This window comes from Bos javanicus, chromosome 22 (genome assembly GCF_032452875.1).
Source record: "Bos javanicus breed banteng chromosome 22, ARS-OSU_banteng_1.0, whole genome shotgun sequence".
NCBI lineage: Eukaryota > Metazoa > Chordata > Mammalia > Artiodactyla > Bovidae > Bos > Bos javanicus.
The window spans coordinates 30543064-30564974 of NC_083889.1; the positions used below are offsets into that span (position 1 = coordinate 30543064).

Consider the following 21911-nt stretch of genomic DNA (forward strand, 5'->3'; position numbering starts at 1 on the left):
TGTTTTCTATGTCTGTGAGTCTATTTCTATTTTATAAGTAAATTCATGGGTGTCACTTTTTAAAATTCCACATATAGGTGATGTCATATGATACTTATCTTTCTCCAACTTAAAAACTTAAGTGCTTATTCGATATCAGATCCTAGGCTATGCACGTTGTATATATTAATTATGATATAGGGACTGTTATTTCTTCTCATTTTAACAGTTGAAGAAACTGAGGCACAGAGAGATTAGGTAACTTGTCTAGGGTCACACAGGTTGCAAGTGGTGGAGCTGGGATTCAAATCAGCCAGAATGACTGATGGACACTTCACGACCATGTGCTGCTTCTCTAGAAGTACATTAATGTTTTATAAAGTAAACCTGTCTTTCTTTGGAAGTGCTATGCCTCTCCCAAGGTCAGTAATTCCCCCAAATTCCCAGGGAATCCCTATTTCCTCATGCCTGGAGACTCAAGTTCCACCTTATGCTGCAGTGACCAGAAGTTCGAAAGATCACTGTTACCCTATGAGCACAAGTCTGTGAATACTATTGTCCATCTGATGAACACAGTTTTGTTTTTAACCTCCCTTTTAAGAAAATATTTCTTAATTTCTTGACCAGAGTTATCAGATCTTCCAAAAGGTCACTAGAAAGTTCCTTTGAGTGTTGCTTAGATTAACTCACTGTATTCTTCTAGATATTTCTAAATTTTTCTGTAATGATCTGTCCTGTCTAGCATGTGAATGCAGCTCCCATGTGAATGCAGGAATTCCAAGTCCATGGATGTGTACATTAGGGGCCTTTTTGAGTTATGTCATTCTTGAAGTATAAAGGAAGGTATTCTAAGCTAGACTGCGTGACCTTGGGCATACTCGATAAGCTTTCTGTCTACATAAAACAATTTATAGCCAAGCCGGATACCGAGATTCCTCTGGGCTCATTAGACAATACTCTGATTTTCTCAGTGTCTCTCTAAAGGGGCTAAGCCAGTGAGTGGATTGAGATCACTGGGGAAGAAGAATCTTTGTTTCCCACAAAAGATCTTTTCTCATTTATGGGGCTGCGTACTGTAGCACTGCTGCTGCTGCTGCTAAGTCGCTTCAGTCGCGTCCGACTCTGTGCGGCCCCACAGACGGCAGCCCACCAGACTCCCCCGTCCCTGGGATTCTCCAGGCAGGAACACTGGAGTGGGTTGCCATTTCCTTCTCCAGTGCATAAAAGTGAAAAGCGAAAGTGAAGTCACTCAGTGGTATCCGACTCTTAGTGACCCCATGAACTGCATCCTACGAGGCTCCTCTGTCCATGGGATTTTCCAGGCAAGAGTACTGGAGTCGGGTACCATTGCCTTCTCTGGCTGTAGCACTAGTTTCCATTAAATAAGTAATTGTCATGTATAGGTGCTGTGCTAAGGGTTGTGTTTATCTCACATAATCTGCAGAATTTAACCTCTCTGTTCCTATGTTTCTGTATATGTTAACTGGGTATAATACTGCTTTAAAGGACTGTGAAAATTAAATGAGATCGTGTACCAGCACTGTTCAGTAGTTATCAGGCAATATATACTCACAAAATGGCAACTTACATTAGTATCTTCCCTATCCCCACCAGCCAGAAATCACAAGTTTTTAGGATACATTTAATTGGAAATGCAGATCAAAGCCACAGTAAGATGTCACTTCACACCCATTAGAATGACTCTTATCAAGAAGACAATAAATAACAAAGAGTTTGTGAGGATATGAAGAATGGTAAACTCTTCTGCACTGCTAGGGGGAATGTAAAATGGTACAACCACTATGGAAAACAGTGTGGAAGTTCCTCAAAAAATTAAAAATAGGGCTGTCATACAATTGAGCAATTCCACTTCTGGGTATGTACCCAAAGGAAATGAAATCATTACCTGGAAAAAATATCTACAGCCCCACGTTCATTGCAGCATTATGTACAGTAGCTAAGATGGAAAAACAAAACCTAAATGTCCTTCAATAGATGGATGATATATGTGTATATATATGTATACACATATGTATATGTGTGTGTGTATGTACACACATATATACACATATATGTATGTGATATACATACATACACACACACAGGGAATAATATTCACCCATAAAAAGGAAATTCTGTCATTTTTAGCAACATGGGTGGGTCTTTAGAACGTCCTGCTAAGTAAAACAAGTCAGAGAAAGACAAATAGTTATAATCTTACTTGTATTTGGAATTTAACATGATCAAACTCATAAAAACAAAGGACAGGTGGGTGATTGCCAGAGTTTGAGGATTAGGGAAATGGGTGGTGTGTCAAAAGCTATAAAGATAAGTTTTGAGGATGTCACATACAGCATGGTGACTGAAGTTAATAATACTGTATTGTGTATTTGGAAGTGGGTAGCAGAGTAGATCCTAGAAGTTCTCAATCACTTAACACCCCCACCACCACTTAGACAAGTAACAGGGAGCTGTAGTAGAATGTGAGAATCTACAGTGGATTGTAAGCACAAGGGCCAGAAATCCTATTGGATCGCCCCGCCTGGAAGGTGGAGAAAGGTGGGTCGAACTTAAACAAAGGGGGAGCAGAGACACAGGTGTTGGACTGCGTAAACTGCAGCTGGACTTCAGTCAAACTGAAATCTATCCTCTCTCAGCTCAGTGTCCCCTTTGTTTGCTGTACGAACAACTCTTTCTGCAAAAGTCCGAGGTTGGCTCAGTTGAACCATGGAACGGGGACATGTCCCTACTGGGGCTTGAAGAAAGGATCAACGTCAGAGGATGATGGTGACAGCATCAGCATCAGATGGTTCACCCTGGGTCGGTAATTGTGAGGGGCTTTTGGAGATCTTCCTGTCTGCCTGCTTGGGGATGGCCCTCCCAGCAGTAGAGACCCAGGATGCTGGTGGCACTCAGAGGCACCGCTGCTCCCTGGGGTCCCAAGGGAAGGATTCCACTACCTGAAGGAACTGGATGAGATTTTAGGAAAAGGTAGAATGTGTTTTTTTTTTTTTTTTAAGATTTATTTTACTTTTCAAACAATTTTATCGAGATAACTTTGACATAAAGAAATAGTATGTGTATTAAGGTATACAGCTTGTTCTCATATAGCTGTACATTGCGAAAAGATCACCACACTGAAATTAAATAGCTTGTCCATCACCTCTATATAATTACCCTTTTGTGTATATAGTGAGAGGATTTAAGATGTATCCTCTTAGAAAACTCCACGCATGTAGTACAGTATTACTGAGTATAGTCATGGTGCCGTAGGTTACATTCGCAGAGCTTATTCATCTCTGAACCTTCCTGGCCTTTGACGAGTACCTTGCTGTCTCCCCTCCTTCCAGCCCCTGGCAACCACCATCCTACTCTGCTTTGAATTCAACTCTTTATAATTCTATTTATAGATCAGATCTTGGAATATTTGCCTGGGAAGGGTAAAGTTTAAATGGAGAAGATACTTGGATGCCAGGTAAATGCAGGCAGAGAACACAAGAGAATTACAGATATGACTATGACTCCAAGAGTCCTGGGAACAGGAAGATCTGGTTGGGAAAAAAAGAAAGCAAGTCTTCAGTGTGGGGAAAAGAGGCAAATACGCTGGGACGTGTGATACTGTGGAAGGCTTTTTCTTTCATCCCTGAGGCAGTGGGGTGCACATTCATCTGTGCCTTTTTGGCTCCAGAGGACTATGTGTCCATATGCCAGGATTACCCTTGGCCATATTTGGTCTAATCATTGACCTTGGTAGAATGTGAGTATCAAGTTCTCAGAAGACAATGTTTGTTTGTTTTTGTATTTCTCTCCTAACCACTCACTAGACTTGTGACCTTGGGCAAGTCACCAAACCTCACCATCTTAGCTTTTCCATTTTACATCGATAATTATAAATGTTTCCCTTGCTTGCCTTAGAAATGCTTGGGAACAAAAGAAAAAAAATTTTTTTTTAAGTGTAAAGCAACTAACTGGCATAGTGCCTGGCACATAGTAAGCAGTTCAGTACATCATTTTTATTTTAGTAATTTTAAACATGGGGAGTTATTAGTTTCCCCTTGCCCCCGTTTCTAGATGTTCCTCATTTCTTTAAGTTCTTATGCAGGTGTGATCTTTGCTGTTTGAAATGACTGCTTTGAAAGTGTAAATTATTAGAAAATACTTGGATTTTTCTATCTAGGCTACCTTTGGCGAAGAGTGAGTAGTTCCAAACTTTTTTTTTCCTAAGTATTCTTTTGGCTGTAGCAGGTCTTAGTTTTGACACGTGGGGTCTTTTAGTTGCGACACATGGGGTCTTTTAGTTGCAGCATGTGGGATCTAGTTCTTCGACCAGGGATCACACTCAGGCCCTTGCACTTGCAGCACGGCAGCTTAGCCGCTGGACCACCAGGCACATCACAATTAGTTCCAAATTTTAGATTATTAGTCCATTTTGGTCTTTCTCCTCTTCCCATTTCTGTTTCTTTCTTTTGTCTTTTATCTCAGCTGAACTTGGTTCTCCCTCTTGTTTCTTTGCCTAAAATTCAATTAAGGAAAGAAAGGTAATTAGCAAAGGTGAATTATTCTAAGGGTTTAAGTTCCTTTTAGGGCATCAGAAGTACGTGTGGTTTACGTCACAAGAAGAAGAGGGGATATAGCATCATTTGCTTGGGCTGAAAATAAGTCCAGTGTTACTAGTAAAATCATAGGAAATTCTCCTTTATTTGAGCATGATTCCAGCCTGGTTTTTCTGCAGCTTTCAAAATTAGCAAGTCTCACTCCAAGGTATGAAAAGATAAGAATCTGGATTATTCATAATGAGAGTCACTGGGCTGCACCCTCATAAAAAGCAATTGCAGAAAACAACAGGTTATTACAGTGAGTTCATAGATCCCTTTGATTCATTTATTCTTGCATTTGACAACCCCCCCCCCCCCCCCCGCAAACCCCGTTTCTACTTTGGAACCATGGAAAAGGACCAGGCCAGTGTATTTACTCATTTTTGGATACAGTCTGGTCCTTCCTTAACAAGGGGAAATGGATTTGCTGCAGCATCCAGCTTAACATTTTAGACATTCTCTAATAAACGTGACTTCTGTTTGACTTCATTGCAATGCTCATGCTGCCTCCAGTCACAGCACCCCAGGCTGTGGTCTTGTCAACTCTCATAAGCTAGACAGGCTCAGGCTTGGGCAGTGCTTGAATGGAATCCTTCCAAACACAACTCAGGTGCCGGAGACTCGGTGGTGGTGATTCAGCGTCTGGCACTGACTCCAGCCAGGAGCAGCCAACGGGGGCCTCAGCAAGGTGGTTATAGGGCCCTATGTTAATAGGTATATGGAGTAAGAGTGTGATGGTGGGGCTTTTTCTCCCCTCTTATATAAGACTTCAAACAGACTTTCTGACTGTTGTGGTCATTAAACTTATTTCAGCTGCTTTTGCAAGAGGATCATAGATGTCCTTTTTCTGTCTTATGAAAATTCCTAACTTTGACCTTATTTGGCAGGAAGCATCTTATACACACCTTAAAATAAAAAAGGTTATTCATAACTGCAAGTGAATATAGGGTTTGCTGACCCTTTTTCTGCTTCCTAAGTTTCCTTTGTGGGTGGGGCTTATAGCAAAATGCCTCCTCCTGTCTACAGCCTTGTGGTATTTCTGTGTCTCTTGTAGTGGCTGCATGAGATGGCGTTTGAACCCTGTAGCATGAATACTTGGAGAAGGCAGTGGCAACCCACTCCAGTACTCTTGCCTGGAAAATCCCATGGATGGAGGAGCCTGGTAGGCTGCAGTCCATGGGGCCGCCAAGAGTCGGATACAACTGAGAGACTTGACTTTCACTTTTCACTTTCATGCATTGGAGAAGGAAACGGCAACCCACTCCAGTGTTCTTGCCTTGAGAATCCCAGGGACGGGGGAGCCTGGTGGGCTGCCGTCTATGGGGTCGCACAGAGTCGGACACGACTGAAGTGACTTAGCAGCAACAGCAACATGAATGCTGGTAAATCATGGCGTGGTGCAAAAGCACAGCTGCAGAACTGTTCTCCTTCCCAGCTTTTCTGAGGTGTTTTTAAAAAAGAAAAAGGAAATGACATTTGTCTTCTTTTCTCCTAAGAAAATACACTCTAATAGATTGCCTGCATTTCCATACATACACAGACACGCTCCCAACTTACCTGTACTCATGTCTTTGCATTATTTGTTAGATTTTAAAGTAAAGCAAAGGATATATGACTATTAAATGTCATAACAGTGATCACCATCTTAGGTATAACTTAATATAAAACCAGGGAATTCCCTGGTGGTCCAGTGGCTAAGACTCTGTGCTCCCAATACAGGGGAGCTGGGTTCGATCTCTGATCAGGGAACTGGATCCCATGTGCTACAACTAAGACTCTGTGCAGCCAAATAATTAAAAATAAATATTTAAAAAAAAAAAAAAGGATATAAAATCACATCAGTAAGGATGTGGGAAAACTGGCCTTGGAAGTAGATCTAGAGGTTTGAGCTGGTGTGAAACAGTAAAGAAATTGCAGTGGTCCAAGTGGTGGAGGGGACGCTGTATGGTGGCTTCATCTTTCCCCATGCCCACAGGTGGGGCAACACTGCTTATCGCTCTGTCTTTGCAATTAGGACAGTGATGACGATGGGGAACTTTGACTTTTCTGTTTCGTGTCCCTTTTGGTCTTAACTTGAACATGTAGTTTTGGAGAGTTGTAGGAGTGGGATGGTCTCTGCTCCAGTTTTTTACCATGTCTGTCCAGCTATTGTCTCATAAACTCACTTGCAGAGGCTGTGGCACATTTGGAGAAAGCCATGCCCTCTAAATACTCGCTGCTCTAGAACACCTTCAAAGTATAGGATGCTTTATGAAGCTGTCAGAGCTCTGAGAGTGGATGATGCTACATAGAACTTTCTCTTCTAGGTCATTGATCCACATCCAGTACCCCAGATAATGTAAGGCATTGCTTGTCGGCCCCACCTGCTTTTAGTGGGGAGGAGTCAAGCGAATCAACTACCAGTGAACTAATGCACAGAGTCTATGTCTTTATTTGGACGTCACAGATTAGACCAAACAGTGACTGGTGAAAAGGTTCTTGGATGATTTTTCACTGGTTTTTGTGACTTTCTGTGTATTAAAGTTCAAATAGAGTGTGTTTCTGATTGTTATTTACTTAAGTGTTAGTCACTCAGTCATGCCTGCCTCTTTGCGACCCCATGGACTGCAGCCCACCAGGCTCCTCTGTCCATGAGATTTTCCAGGCAAGGATACTGGAGTGGGTTGCTATTTCCTTCTCCAGGGGATCTTCCCAACCCAGGCATCGAACCCGGGTCTCCTGCACTGCAGGCAGATTCTTTACCAACTGAACTACGAGGGAAGCCCCCATGTCACCAGTAATGACTTAAGAGTCTGCTGTGGAGCTATCTTTCTTTGTGTATCTAGTATTTATACAGTCATTAGAATTGAAATTTTCCTTGGACACCTAATATTTTCATATTGATAATGGCTGAATTTCTTCTGTGAGATTAGCTCACTTTTCCATTTTCTTGTGATAACCAAGTTGCTCCATTTGTAAATTCTGTGCATATTGTTTTCTCGACTTTTTGTGACCCCATGGACTGCAGCATGCCAGGCTTCCCTGTTGTTCACTATCTCCTGCTCAAATTCATGTCCATTCAGTCAGTGATGCTATCTAACCATCTCATCTTCTGCCATCCTTTTCTCCTCTTCCTTCATCATCAGGGTCTTTTCCAATGTGAGGAGGACTCTGCATCAGATGGCCAAAGTATTGGAGCTTTAACTTCAGCATCAGTCCTTCCAATGAATATTCAGGGTTGATTTCCTTTAGGATTGACTCGTTTAATCTCCCGTGAGGTTCAAGGGATTCTCAAGGGTGTTCTTCAGCACCACAGTTTGAAAGCATCAATTCTTTGCCGTTCAGCCTTCTTTATGGTCTAACTCTCACATCCATACATGATTATTGGAAAAACTGTATCTGTGACTATTCAGACCTTTGTTGGCAAAGTGATGTCTTTGCTTTTTAATATGCTGTCTAGGTTTGTCAAAACTGTCCTTCCAAGGAGCAAGCGTCTTTTAATTTCATGGCTACAGTCACCATTCACAGTGATTGGAATCCAAGAAAATAAAATCTGTCACAGCTTTCACTTTCTCCCCTTCTAATTGCCATGAAGTGATGGGACTGGAGGCCATGATCTTAGTTTTCTGAATGTTGAGTTTTAAGCCAGCTTTTTCACTCTCCCATTTCACCTTTATCAAGAGGCTCTTTAGTTCCTCTTCATTTTCTGCCATTATAGTGGTGTCATCTTCATGTATAAGGTTGTTGCTATTTCTCCTGGCAGTCTGGATTCCAACTTGTGATTCATCCAGCCTGGCATTTCCATAATGTATTCTTCATATAAGTAAAATAAACAGGTGACAATATACAGCCTTGTCATACTCCTTTCCCAATTTTGAACCAGTCAGTTGTTCCATGTAAGGTTCTAACTGTTGTTTCTTGACTATATATATATTTTTTTTTTTTTGCATTTTTTTGGAAAACTCACTGCCTTGGAATGTTTGCTCTGTGCAAATGCTTCTAGTTCTGTCAGCCACTGTCATTTCTTTTCTTAAAGTAACCTAACAGACCTGCTTTTCATCATGTGCTGGATGCTTACCATGTCCAGAGCAAGGGGGTGATGGAGTTTCCCTGCACACTCATTTCTGGGTAATACTACAAAGCGATCTTCAAACTGGGTTCCATGATGAGTATTCCTGTTAATATGGTCATTAGTTGCTGGAGTTGGACCAAAATAGCAGATTAGGCGAAAAAGCTTTCTAGAGGACTTGAGTTGTCTATAGAGGTTGAAAAATAGAGGAGAGAACATGACTTCTTTCCTACTAAACTTCCCATATGACTTTTTATTGCTGGATTTTCTTCCTACCCAATCTGTGCAATGACTGTTGATTAGCCTGTGGAATTGTCTGAGAAACAAGTTTGATCTTGAGGGGTGGGGAGAATCTAGGAAAAGAAACTAGAGGAAGGGTGGCTGACTCAGAGCAGCCTTTGAAGCTGGAAATGGGACAGCTTCTCAGGCATGCAGGAAGCCACCAGCCCTTCTCCACTGGCCAGTAGGGCATGTGCTGTCTTTGTGCTGAGTGCCGAGAGCCTCATACTAGAATGAGATCCACTCTGAACAGCTACAAATGACCTGTAGGAAGAAGAAACACTTGTTCACTGTTCGCAAGTAGTTTGAAACAATTTCAGATAGAGGAGCACGTGGATACATTCTGTTTTCCTGTCCCAGTTCTTCCTCAGAAAATAAAAAAAATGTGTTTGAGCTTTTAAGAATAGCTAATTAGTAACATCCTTGAATCTTAGCTCAATTCTAAAATTATTCTGGCCAACTGATTGAAAGCTCTGTTTATATAAAATTGTGTCCCATAGAATCTTCTGAGAATCTTGGATTACAGATAGCAGCCTATGACAAGTTGGCAAACTTATCCTGTAAAGGGCCAGGCAGGAAATACTGTAGGCATTAATAGTCTCTGTCACAAGTACGTAACTGTCTTTTGTGGCCTAAAAGCAGCTATAGGTAATATGGAAGCAGATGAATGTGACTGTGTTCCAATAAAACTTTATTTGTGGACACTGAAACTTACATTCCATGTTATTTTCACGTCAAAAAAATTTTTTTTGTTGTTATTCTCCCAACTGTTTAAATAAGTAAAAACCATTCTTATCTCATGGGCTGAACAAAAACAGATAATGGGTTGGATTTGGTCCCTGGACTAAAATTTGCTGACCCATGACCTAAAATGCAGCCACAAAATTAAAAGACGCTTACTCCTTGGAAGGAAAGTTATGACCAACCTAGATAGCATATTCAAAAGCAGAGACATTACTTTGCCAACAAAGGTCCGTCTAGTCAAGGCTATGGTTTTTCCAGTGGTCATGTATGGATGTGAGAGTTGAACTGTGAAGAAAGCTGAGCGCTGAAGAATTGATGCTTTTGAACTGTGGTGTTGGAGAAGACTCTTGAGAGTCCCTTGGACTGCAAGGAGATCCAACCAGTCCATCCTAAAGGAGATCAGTCCTGGGTGTTCTTTGGAAGGACTGATGCTAAAGCTGAAACTCCAGTACTTTGGCCACCTCGTGCGAAGAGTTGACTCATTGGAAAAGACCCTGATGCTGGGAGGGATTGGGGGCAGGAGGAGAAGGGGATGACAGAGGATGAGATGGCTGGATGGCATCACCGACTTGATGGACGTGAGTTTGCGTGAACTCCTGGAAATAATGATGGACAGGGAGGCCTGGCGTGCTGCAGTTCATGGGGTCATAAAGAGTCGGACAGGACTGTGCGACTGAACTGAACTGAACTGACCTAAAATGCCACAGTGCTTCATATTTTTTTAAGACTTCCATGTGTCAGTACTGATCTCAAGCCTCATGATCAAGTGAGTTACATTAAAAAAAAAATTATTTTCTTCTACTGGCTTGCTTTTATGTATATGCACACGTTTACTCAAACCATATTTTAGGTAAACACATTGGTGTTTCTTGAAATATGATAAACATCTTTTTTGAATGTCGGCTACTTTGATCAACATGCTAAACATAGTGTACCTCATAGGATGCCTCACCCCCAAATATAAGCACCTGCTATGAACTCGAGATGTAAATACCTCAAAAGTGGCAAACGTGCTTATGTAAAATGTAATTTGTAAATAACAGATGGCACTTATTTACTAGGAATGGGAGGCAGTGATGAGAATGAAGTCATCTGGAACCAAAAGAATGAAAAATGCATCAAAATTGTCCAGGTCCCCAGTTAGGGTGAAACTGACTAGCATGCTACCAAACTACAACCCAGCCCCAGTCCCCCTGAGTCTCTGTGCCCAGCGTAGGCTGTGGTCCCCGGCGTGCCTACCACAAGGTGCCTCCAAGAGACTGAGGCCTCAACGGCAACCAAACAAGAGAGGGAGGCAGTGTATGTCTTCTGTTCCTGTTAGCTCGCAGGGTGATTGATTTTAGCTTTTGAAGAACGATAAATAGAATTGTGTGCAGCTGGGCTGTAAGTGGCTGGCTTTATCAGTTGCCTCCATGCTGACATCTTCAACCTGTATCTTTACTGTAACCCACAGGCCTGGCCTTCAAGTACAGCACCACGTTATCCAAGGCCAGGCGATTGTCACATCTGTTCTAAAGCAAGTGTTGACTTAACCCAGCCCAGGAAACTGCCACCGAGAGAAAAAGGTCTCCAGAGATTGTATGGGACCTTTTAAGTTACTTACGCCAACAGTTGGCCTGCAACTTGAGTCACAGCTGAAACCAGTGTTTTACAAGTTCTTATTTATTCATATTCTCTCTCTCTCACACACACAGTAGCTATGTGTATCTTTATTTGGAAGCCCAAAGAATCTACTTGTATCTTGAAACAATATGTCTTAAAGAGACCTTTCTTCAGTCACGACTGAGATGCTATTATAAAAATATAAAAAAATCCATCCTCATTTCTTAGCTGTGTTGGGACACATCTCTGAGGTTCAGGCAGTAGAATCTGAGATGAAAGACATGAATCTCCTTTTCATGATTTTGGTACATGAAACAGGTAAAATTCACTATCAAGTCAGCATGTGTGGGGAACAGATTGCATCCAGGTCTCCGATGCAGTTCCCAAATGGGATTCGACCTGTCATTCCCATGTTTTTCTGACAGTGACTTTGACAGTAAGCATCTTAGACTCTGTACACATGGTAGATACTGGGGATTTGTATGATAATGATGATAATGTCAAATACATAGTCTCATACACAAAGGATTTATTTTTCTTCTTTTTGGTGATTTAAAATCCAGATTACAGTGATTTAAATATCATGGGAATCCGAAAAGCAAATACCCTTTAATGATTGATTTCATTGCACTTTATAAATTCTAATAAATTAGGCTTTCACATTCTGGCTGAGACCTCAGTTGACTTTTTTGAAGGGTGTGGAGTATTAGTGCTTTGCCCCACCTTTGTTCTCATACTGATGAGGAGGCCAGGGAATTATTATGGGATAATTCATAACACTTCATATCAAGATAAATAATTCCTTGCACTAGCGTTGTCTCTCTATCCCAATATTTGAAGTTGTTTTCCCTGTTTGTGTTCATTTTGAGGACAAAATCTGCTGTTCAGTTGCAGAGTCATGTCTGACTCTTTTGTGACCCCCATGGACTGTGGCCCACCAGTTTCCTCTGTCCATAGGATCTTACAGGCAAGAATACTGGAGTAGATTGCCATTTCCTTCTCCAGGGTATCTTCCCAATGGTGCCAGTGGTAAAGAACCCACCTGGCAGTACAGGAGACATAAGAAACGCGAGTTCGTTCTGGGTTGGGAAGACCCCCTGGAGGAGGGCACAGCAACCCACTCCAGTATTGTTGCCAGGAGAATCCCATGGACAGAGGAGCCTGGCAGGCTAAAGTCCATAGGGTCACAGAGTCAGATACGACTGAAGTGACTTAGCATGAATGCATGCATTACACATTTTCATCATTTGTTATTTCTTCAGTAGTTTGACTAAAATTTCTTTCATGTTCATACAAGATCCTCAGTCTTTTCTGTTCCTGTGCTTCTATCTTTAATTCTCTTCTTTGCTGGGGCTTTTGTCTGAAATGCTGTGAAAAGGCTGGCGCTCTTAACGTGACTATGTAATTCGATATATCCCATGTTGGGTCTGAAAACTATGTTCTACGCATAAATGACTTTTCCCTTCTTCCCAGCAGGAAAATTGCAAGGATTCCAGTAGCTAATTTTGAGATGTATAGAGCCAGCTCAGTAAACATTTGTTGAAAATTTAACTTTGAGTCCTATGCTTTCTCTTGTTGAAGTGCATTTATGAGAACACGCTCATATCAGAATAGTTTCTTTGTGTGTATCAACTTTTTTTAAGGACACTTAATAGTATGCCTTTTGCTTAAATGAGAAGCTTATTGTATAGATTCTCTGAGAATTGAGTATTTGAAAATCAAATTCCTGCTCTCCAAGTATTTGATGAAACATGGTAAATTATTTTAACAAATATTTGTGGCTCTGGAGTTGCCATTACTCTGATTTTCTTGGCTTGATCCCTTTTGGTCTTAGATGGACCTTACCTTTCTCTTCCCCACCATATCTTTCTCCACACATTCTTTTCACGTTCATCTCCACACCTTCTGTCTGCCTTTCCAACTAGTAGCCAGACCCTTCTTTGCTTACCCTGGGAACTCTGACGGTAGCAATTAAAATATATAACACTTCCCTTTCCTACATTAAAAAGCAGTAAAACCTTCATGTGAAATAACTAAGGGGACATACATAGTAGGAGGAGGGGTTCTTGCTCCTGCAGGCACCTTGCAGTGGGGACTATTTTTCTTATATGATATAAATGAAATCTTCACTCTGCCCACTTGTACACCTACGCATGTACTGAGCGTCTCCAAGGAGACAAGGAAACCCGGAGTCCAGTGATGGTGAATCCTCCTCAGAGACAGCAGGCTGGAGTCTCAGGCAACTCTCCCAGGCGTCTTGGCTTCCAGATGCCCCTCTCAGACAGCCTCTCTTCCCGAGGCTCTCGCAGGCAGTCTTTCTCGAACATGTCTCTCCCTTCCCAGACGCAGTAGCCCGTCCACTCCATCCGAAGGGCTGGTCGTGGTGAGTTCACTAGACGGAAGGCTGCTGAAGGGACAGTAAGGGTGGGTGCAGCAGGGAGCTGGGACAGGAGGGGTCCATCTTTCCCAGAATCTTTTCTTTGTCACCCATTGATTTATCTGTGCTTCATTTCATTGCCTCCCTTTGCACCTCTTAGACACAAAGGCACTGTACAACCTTCCGTAGCATCTTAAAAATGTTTCTTGTGACCACACTACAGTCATAAGCTCAGTGTAATGAGACTGTCCTTTGAGGAGTAGTAGTCCTCTTGCTGATTAAACATTTTTAGTAATCTTTTCATGAACATATACCCCGACCACTTGCATTGCCCTTCCCCTGAGTTGCCTGCATGGGAACTCCCACACCACCTTGCCTCCCCCCACTGCACCCCATGTCTCTCTTAACTTTTCTTGGAACTGTAAACACTGTTTTCTTACGTAAATGACATCTGTTCCTCTTTGAAAAATATACTACCATCATAAGCCCATTTTTCACTCTTTCTAAGATTATAGTGTCAGATCTTTTTGATACGTGGACCACATCTTTGTTTGAATCTTCCAGGCACAAATAATTGTTGTGTAGAAACAATTATTGATGTGCTCCCCAGTGAATCTTGTCCTGTCTCTAAACTCCAAGCGCATCATTTAACAGACCCTCTCGACATCATCTCCGTGTGCACCTTCTTGGCTCTCAGCTGAATTGATTCGGATAGCCTAACTTGCCATGTGATTTTCTAGCGAAAGGTCTGCAAACTTCTGGTTTCTGTTGCCAGCCCTGCTGTCCTCTTTGGAAAGGTGGAGCTAGATGTTATTCCTAATAAATCCTTTGTCAGTGAATGACCTCACAAAGGTTTATTGGTGACATATTTTTATTTTTTTATTTGAGCTTTTTTTTTTTTTAATAGTATCTCTCTTTTTTTTTTTTTTTTTTCGTTTCTGGCCACACAACATGTGGGATCTTAGTTTCTTGTGCAGGGATCTAACCCACGCCCCTTGCGGTGCACGCATGGAGTCTTAATCACTGGACCACCAGAGAAGTCCCTTTATTTGAACTTGAGGAAAGATTGCTCAGTCATGTATTCTGCCCTTTGGAGGAACCTCCTTTTTTCCCTCTAGCATTAGCTCTAATTGCTAGCACCTCCCCAGTTTCTCCCTTTAAGTAAAAACTAGCCCATGGTATACACTCAAAAGACGCATTTGTTTTCAGCACAGTTTTGTTCACAGGTGTATAAGGTACCTTTTGAGCTGACCTAGAGGTCAGACCAAGTTTTTTCTTACATAGTCCATCAAGGTCACCTCGTTTTGATCTTCCTTCACAAATATCTTTATCTGCCAGGTGGTCCACCACTTACTTAGCTTTTCCTTTTTATCTGGACTCAGATGAGGTGAAAGTGTTACTTTCAACTTGAGTTCTCAAGCTCCCTCAAGAATTGGAGAAGGATGAAGGTACCTTTGAAAAGAGCCCTTTAGTGTCTCTGAAATTCCTGACTTTGCCCTGCTCCTTTGTGGCCTCTCTCTGCCCTCTTTCCTCCACGTCCCAAGCATTAATACTCTACATTGCATGTCAGATTTATGGTATTAATCCATTGTCTGCGTAGATGGATTGCTATGCCCGAGGAATTGCGAACGAAATTGGCAAACTCCAAGAAAATGTATCCAAATTCTGGAAAATTTTCCAACTTAGACTGATGGGAAATTTGATTTGCTGTTTTATTTGCCTGGAAATGGAAAAGTCAAGATCTCATCCTCATGTGTCCTTCCTGGAATCCTTTTTTGTGAAGGAGCCTCTGAACCTATGTAGTAAGATGAATGTTTTCCTTTTATTTTTCCTTCCAGGCGCTTCAAGTGGCAAGACAACTTCTTCTCCAGCAGCAACAGCAGCAGCAAGTTAGTGGGTTAAAGTCTCCCAAGAGGAATGACAAGCAGCCAGCCCTTCAGGTAAGTAACAAGTCTTATTTTTTTTTTTTAAGTTGATGTTATACACTTTGGGATAGCTGATAAACCATTCAGAAGTGGATTGTGTTGAGAATTGCAAATCATGTAAGGAAATCTTCTGCAAAGGAGAAGTGCATTTTCTTTTTGTTTGTTTAACAGTAGCGCATGACACTTTGGGAAGAAAAATGTCTGTTCAACCAACAGTTTTATTGTTGGGAGTAAGAAAATCTAATGAGACAATTTAATCGATGGCTGAGGAGTTGTTGGCATGGGTGGCTTGTTAGGCTGTGTGGCTTACCAATGGGGAAAAGTTCCTAGTACTCACATATGTCACTCATTCTCTCATGATCTGTCTAGAATTGGGACACACACACACGTTACTTCAATGCAGTGGTTTTCAACTGGAGTGCTTTTACCCCTCAAAGGACAGTGGGCAGTGTCTAGAGACATTTTTGGCTCTCACATCTTGGGGGGAATGGGTGCTTCTGGCATCTAGTAGAGAGAGGCTGAGAATACTGCTAAACCTCCTGCAGTGTACAGGACAGCCTCCCTCAAGAGAAAACTAGTCAGTCTAAAATGTTAATATTGTCAAGAACTTACTTGGCTTGAGGAAGATAGAGTATTTTCAATACACCTAGTAATGAGTGTAATACATCCTCTATTCTTCAGTGGGTGTTTCTCAGATATTTCTAAATTATTAATAAAAATCAGCAAGCAGTCTGTATGTAAAGACTAGCAGCTTCTCATTTCAGAAACTTTAAAGGCAGGAGTTAGCAGACTGGAAGGCGTGAGTTCACAAATATCTACTTTCAATCTTTGACTTGAAGCAGAAAATGGTCATAGACATTTCAAAGAAACTTAATTCGGTGTATCTGTGCTCACAAGCAGGACAGGGAAGGCACTTGCAAATACCAGGCAGCTCATCACTACTTTCAGAGCTAAGAGTGGGCACCCCCCTAAATGGGAAACAATATTGAGTTTCCCACACTGAACATTCTAGAAAAGAATTTATAAGTGGAAGCTGGTGGGTATAACTTGATGCTGATTAAGATGACCACAAGGTCAACCCAGAATCTAGCTTGGGTTGACTTTTTTCAGATCAGAGAGAACCAGGGTACCAGTCCCTAAATTATCCTACAAAGATCAAACTGACCTTGGACCACACGTTCTAGTTCTTCTACATCTGCCTGTAAATTGTCACTGTCTAGGGCACATTCAGCATGATACAGAGACACTTTCTTGGCACAGTTGAATCATAGTGTGCATTGATTCCTAACACTTCTAAAAGCAGTGGTTTGGAGAACCACCACCAACCCATATGCCTTTTCGTGAGTATGAATGCCGGGGACATTTTTAATGAGGTCCAGTGCCACTGAGGTCCCATGTCAGGTGCTATAAGCAGTGCTTTGTTGTGCCGATGTCTTAAGAACAGCTCTGGAGGATGAAATATGACTGTGTTGACCTTTCAGCTGTGAGCTTATTTGTCAGGATTCAAATAAGTTGAAAGGATCAAACTGAACAGTTTCCGTAGTCAGACTGGGAATTGTGTTTCAGAGGTCAGCAGTGGAGGCCACATTGCAGATTCCAGAACATAGCCAATTGTTGGTACATATTAAAGTACTGGGGCATCTCCTGCAGACAGAGACACAATTAAAATTCTAATTTATTAATGTATACAGGGAGCTAGCCCAGCCTGTCACTCAGTGATTCAAATGACTGTCCATTCTTTCGGCCTCCCCCTCAGAGCTCTCAGAGCCTTAAAAATACTATGACTCCTCTTGAATTTATCAGATCTCGAATGCATTGGGAAAATAACAATATATTATTGTTGGGGGGACACAAAATTTACATATAGTAGTGTTTTGGTTGGAGATCATTTTAAAAAGCACACACAAAAATGGTCTAATAAACTGCTCTTCAGTGTTGAGTTGTATTTTTTTGGACCAGACTTATTTTCTATTTACTTTTTTAATTATATAAGGCCTGTTTAGATAAGCAAAGGGCAAGATGAATGAAGTTCCTTTAGGGCTAAATATATGAAGTCAAGTTTTAGGGGATTTCCTTTGGAAGGCGTTTTCCCCTTCTTGCCTGTTACAAGGTTTTTAGCCACCAGAAGAGTATGACACAGAGAGCTTTGTTTTTCTTGGCAAAGGACAGTATCAAAACCAGCCTCACACATTCTGCTGAGCCCTTCAGTCTGTAGGAAAAGCGCGGGACAAGGGGGCCATGTTGGATGCTGAATTAGCTAAAGACGATTTCTGAGTCCTTTCCTGTCCCTTCAGTGGAAGAATTGACAAGCAAAGAATTTAGACCAGATTTTAAGAGTTGCTTCAGGGGGGAGCGGTTGACCTGTGTGTGTGTGTGTGTGTGTGTGTGTGTGTGTACACACCTGTGCATAATAGTCTGTGTCTCCTCAGCTGCCTGGTAGGGTCATGCAGATTCACGTAGTTTTATTCGATCGCCTGGCCTTCCACAAACAGGAAACATTTTCACTAACCGAGGCCACATGGCATGTTACCTTGCTGTAAAAATACGTATGTAGACTTGGTGATTCATGGAAGGAATAACCTTCACATTTAAATATGTCTTCCCGAGCCATGTCCTTGCTGGGGCATCTCAGCCGGAGTGGCTCTGACATGAAAGGGAAATCCTGCAGCAGATCCTAACAGTACTCCTCTCTGATCTCGTTACCCCCCCCCCCCCACCTAGACCTATTTTAGTGAATTTCAGATCTTCCGCACAGAGGAAGGCTTGACAGGGAAGAAGGATTTGATCTGCTGATAGCTTGAGGAAAAAAAAGAGAGAAACCCAAATCCCCAAATATACTGTGACTCATATTTTAAGCAAATCTCACACTTCCCTGCTTTATGTTTGGCAGCGCTCTCCAGTTTCACAGGCTGATGATACAAACAAAAGAAAATGGAAAGTTAAGAGGAGGTTATAAGTGGTTACTCGACAGAGATCACAAAATGTAGTCAAACATCATTGATCTGGACTAATTTCAGCAAAATGAGAGTAAATAAGCGAGACATGACACTCTTTGCAGATACACGTACTGAACTAAATCTGAGTGGATCGCATTCTTGGGTGACATTGTAGTTTATCGTGAAGGCATGAATCGGATACAGATACTGCTTCTGAAGTTCTGGAAAAATATTCTACTTAGGAACCTAAATAGCTCCTTATTTGGTCTATTAATTTGCTTTGCAAATTTTTTTATGAATGGTATGAGTGAAGATTGGAAATTGTCCCCATCATAAATTCAGCCTCAGAAGGATTTGAATTAATTAAATGCAACTCAGCAAATGTTAGTGAAACAGCTACAACTTGCGGGACATGAGGCTGGTGATCAGAGCTGCAGACCTGTCTAGGAGGCAGACCCTGCCTGCAGGATGCTTTTGAGCTGTGAGAGAATTAACCAGGTTTTGCCGCAAGAAGAAAACTGTGTGTGAGTAAAAATAGAAGGCTTGCTTTTATAAATATTTATCTACTTCTGAAGATAGCTAAAACAAGTGAAATAAATGCTTAACAGTGCAGGTGTGCTCATAACCTCGAAAATGTGTAATTTTACTGGCTGAAGATTAATTTGTGAGTAGATGAGCAATTTTATTGATCACATTTTGGAACTTTGACCACCGTTTCTGGGTAGTAATTCATTTGGGTTCTTTAAGCATTTTAGTTGTTGGCACGAGGACATAAACTGGAAGGAAATCAAATGACACATTTTCTCCTAAGAAAGTAAAAGTACATGTGTATTCTGGCAGCATTCACATTAAGAAAGAAAGTAAACCTTGTGTGTTGCTTACTGTGGAGAGCTGACCACAGTTTCAGGCCATATATAAAGAACTTGAACTTGAAACCAGTCGCCTGATACTTTTCTCTCCTGCCCATCCCCTCCTTCCAAGTTTATCTCATATACAGGCCCTTCATACAGGGGGCTATTTCACTGGGAGGAGAGCTGGTGGAATCAACTGGAAGGTCAGCCTTTTCATCCCTTTAGAAGCTCAGGATTATAATGAGGACTCTGGCTTTTAAGTGGAGGAGGTTAAAATGCAAGATTCAGCAGGTGTTTTTTTAGCATTTTTATTTGCAGTTATATAAAACATGCTTTAGGCAGCATTTTGCTTGGCATTAATGTCACATATAATCTTAGTACCTCGTATCATTTCCACGTTATTCACTGAGGAATAAATTGGTAAGAGGAAACCTTTAAAGGAAACTATGATTTTATGTGGTAGATACTGAAATGGAGTGGTTTTGAAATACTGACACTTAAAAAGTATCCTTATGCAATGAATTAGTAAAGTGTGTAATTCAGGAGAGGGAGGCAGATTTTCTCTTTTAATGTCTGGAGTTTTCACTGTCTAGAATTGGTATCTCTGGCAGGAGACTGACAAGAAGTATTGAAATTTCGGTACCTTTTAAGATTTTGTTACCACATGACTTTGGAGAATCCTCAAACCCCCAAAAATATGTTGTGATAAGAAACAATAAGAAAAGATGTTTTAAAAAAGTTATTGATTCTTTGAGATTTTGCACACCTTTGAAAATATGATAGAAACAGGGCCCCTTTCTAGAAAAATGCACATGCACACAGAATTTTGCATCATTACAAAGGTTTCACAAAGTTCAAGAAGTCCATCTGTTTGCCAAGGTTCAGTTATCTTGCTGGAAAAAAATTATTTTTTTTCCCCAAAATAGTGTTTTGTCTTTGGCACCAAACCTCATGTGAGTTATGTTATAATGAGGTCCCTCATTTTTGCTAATTCAACTTCAGCTGTATATAAGGTGACCTTATGTCTGTCCAGAACTGCCCTAGTCTATGCCTGTTGACTGAGTGGATTTATTAATAACTCTGACTCTTAAAACTATCCCAGCTTGTACATTGAATTATATGATACTTGCTTACACGGATCTGAACGTTCAAATGTAAGTGTCATGCTAACATTTGAAGTGTAAGTGTGTCTTTGTCACCACGTGCACATGTTTTCGTATGCAAAGATAATTAAGGTTCATGAACTAGCTCCATAGCTGTTTTGTAGCGTAGGGAGTATCATGAAACCGTTCTATGGAGGAGAAAAAGTGGAACTTCAGAGAGGTTAAGTGACTTGCTACAGAGCACACAGACCATGACAACGCAAGGCTAAGAAGCCAGGTGTCTTAAGACTATAGGCAACCAGTATGCTACCTAGAAGTTAATTATTCCTTGTCCTTCAGTGTATATTTACTCAGCATCTACTGACTGCTACGTTTTCCGTCAATAAACAAATTTATTATTTTTTTCATATCGTAAGCAAAAATAAAATTGAACCAACAAAAACTAATCTCCACTGTAAATATGTAGATTTCAATTAAGAGACTAAGACTTGCATAATTATCCTAATTGTCGTTCTGCGGACGTGTATGCACGCACACACGTGTGTAGATATCACAGCAGTGAACAACAGCAGAGAAAAGTTATTTCTTATTCTCCAGCCTGAAGTGCCCTAAGAGCTTCCATGTGCTGGAACATGGAAATGGTATGTTATAATCATTGTTGGGGCGAGGAGGTGGGAAGGAACATAGGGGAAAAAAAACATACTTGACTGGTCAAAAATGTGTAAATTGCTGACAAAATGGCACGTGTAATTAAGAGTGTTCCTACCATTTTACCTTGTGGTTTACACCTCTAGTGTTGAAAAAGAGAGCGACTCCCACCTCGCTAATTACCATTATCACTGAAATGCTAGGGTTGGAGTCATTAGTTCCATGTGCATTTAATTAGAGGAAGGCTGAAATTGGATTTAACTTATTACTTTTTCATGGATCACTTTCTTGTCATCACTTCAAATTGGATTGCAGCCCCAGGTAACTAATTATGAGAGCCACAGGATCAAGAGTGAAAAAAAAAAAAAAAGGTAATTAGGAATAACACTGTTGGACCCTTGCTGGTCGTCCACTTGTGCTTCGGGAAAAGGGAGGGAGGGGGGAAAAAAAAACAGCCCGAGCTGTATTTTGTAGTATTACAGATTAGGGAGTTAGAGGTATGGATGATTGCTGAGCATCATGGGAGTCTGTCACCACCCATAGTGGTTTCTATGATATACAACTGAGTTGAAGATGTCAAGTCGACATGGTTCCACAGTCAGCTCCCTAATACCTAGATTAAACTTGTAAAAGCAACAGATTGCTTGTAGGTATGAGGCATCTCAACAACTGTGTCGTCTGCGGCCTTACATATATGATTACAACAAAGCTGTCAAGATGCCTCTGAGCCAAATACAGAATATTTTAAGTACAGGGAGTTAGAATTTAATGAACATATTAATGTTGCAGAAACATCATTCATATCTGACAGGAAGACGTATCAG

At 41.2% G+C, this 21911-nt stretch overlaps 1 protein-coding gene across 27 annotated transcripts in view; it reads left to right on the forward strand.

Moving 5' to 3' along the window:
* FOXP1 (forkhead box P1) overlaps positions 1-21911 on the forward strand; it is a 627865-nt gene that overhangs the window by 459921 nt on the left and 146033 nt on the right. For all 27 annotated transcript variants that reach the window (XM_061397383.1, XM_061397378.1, XM_061397377.1 and 24 more), the window contains one exon: positions 15463-15564. In XM_061397383.1, the coding sequence (XP_061253367.1) occupies positions 15463-15564 (102 nt within the window). The remainder of the gene's footprint in view (positions 1-15462; positions 15565-21911) is intronic.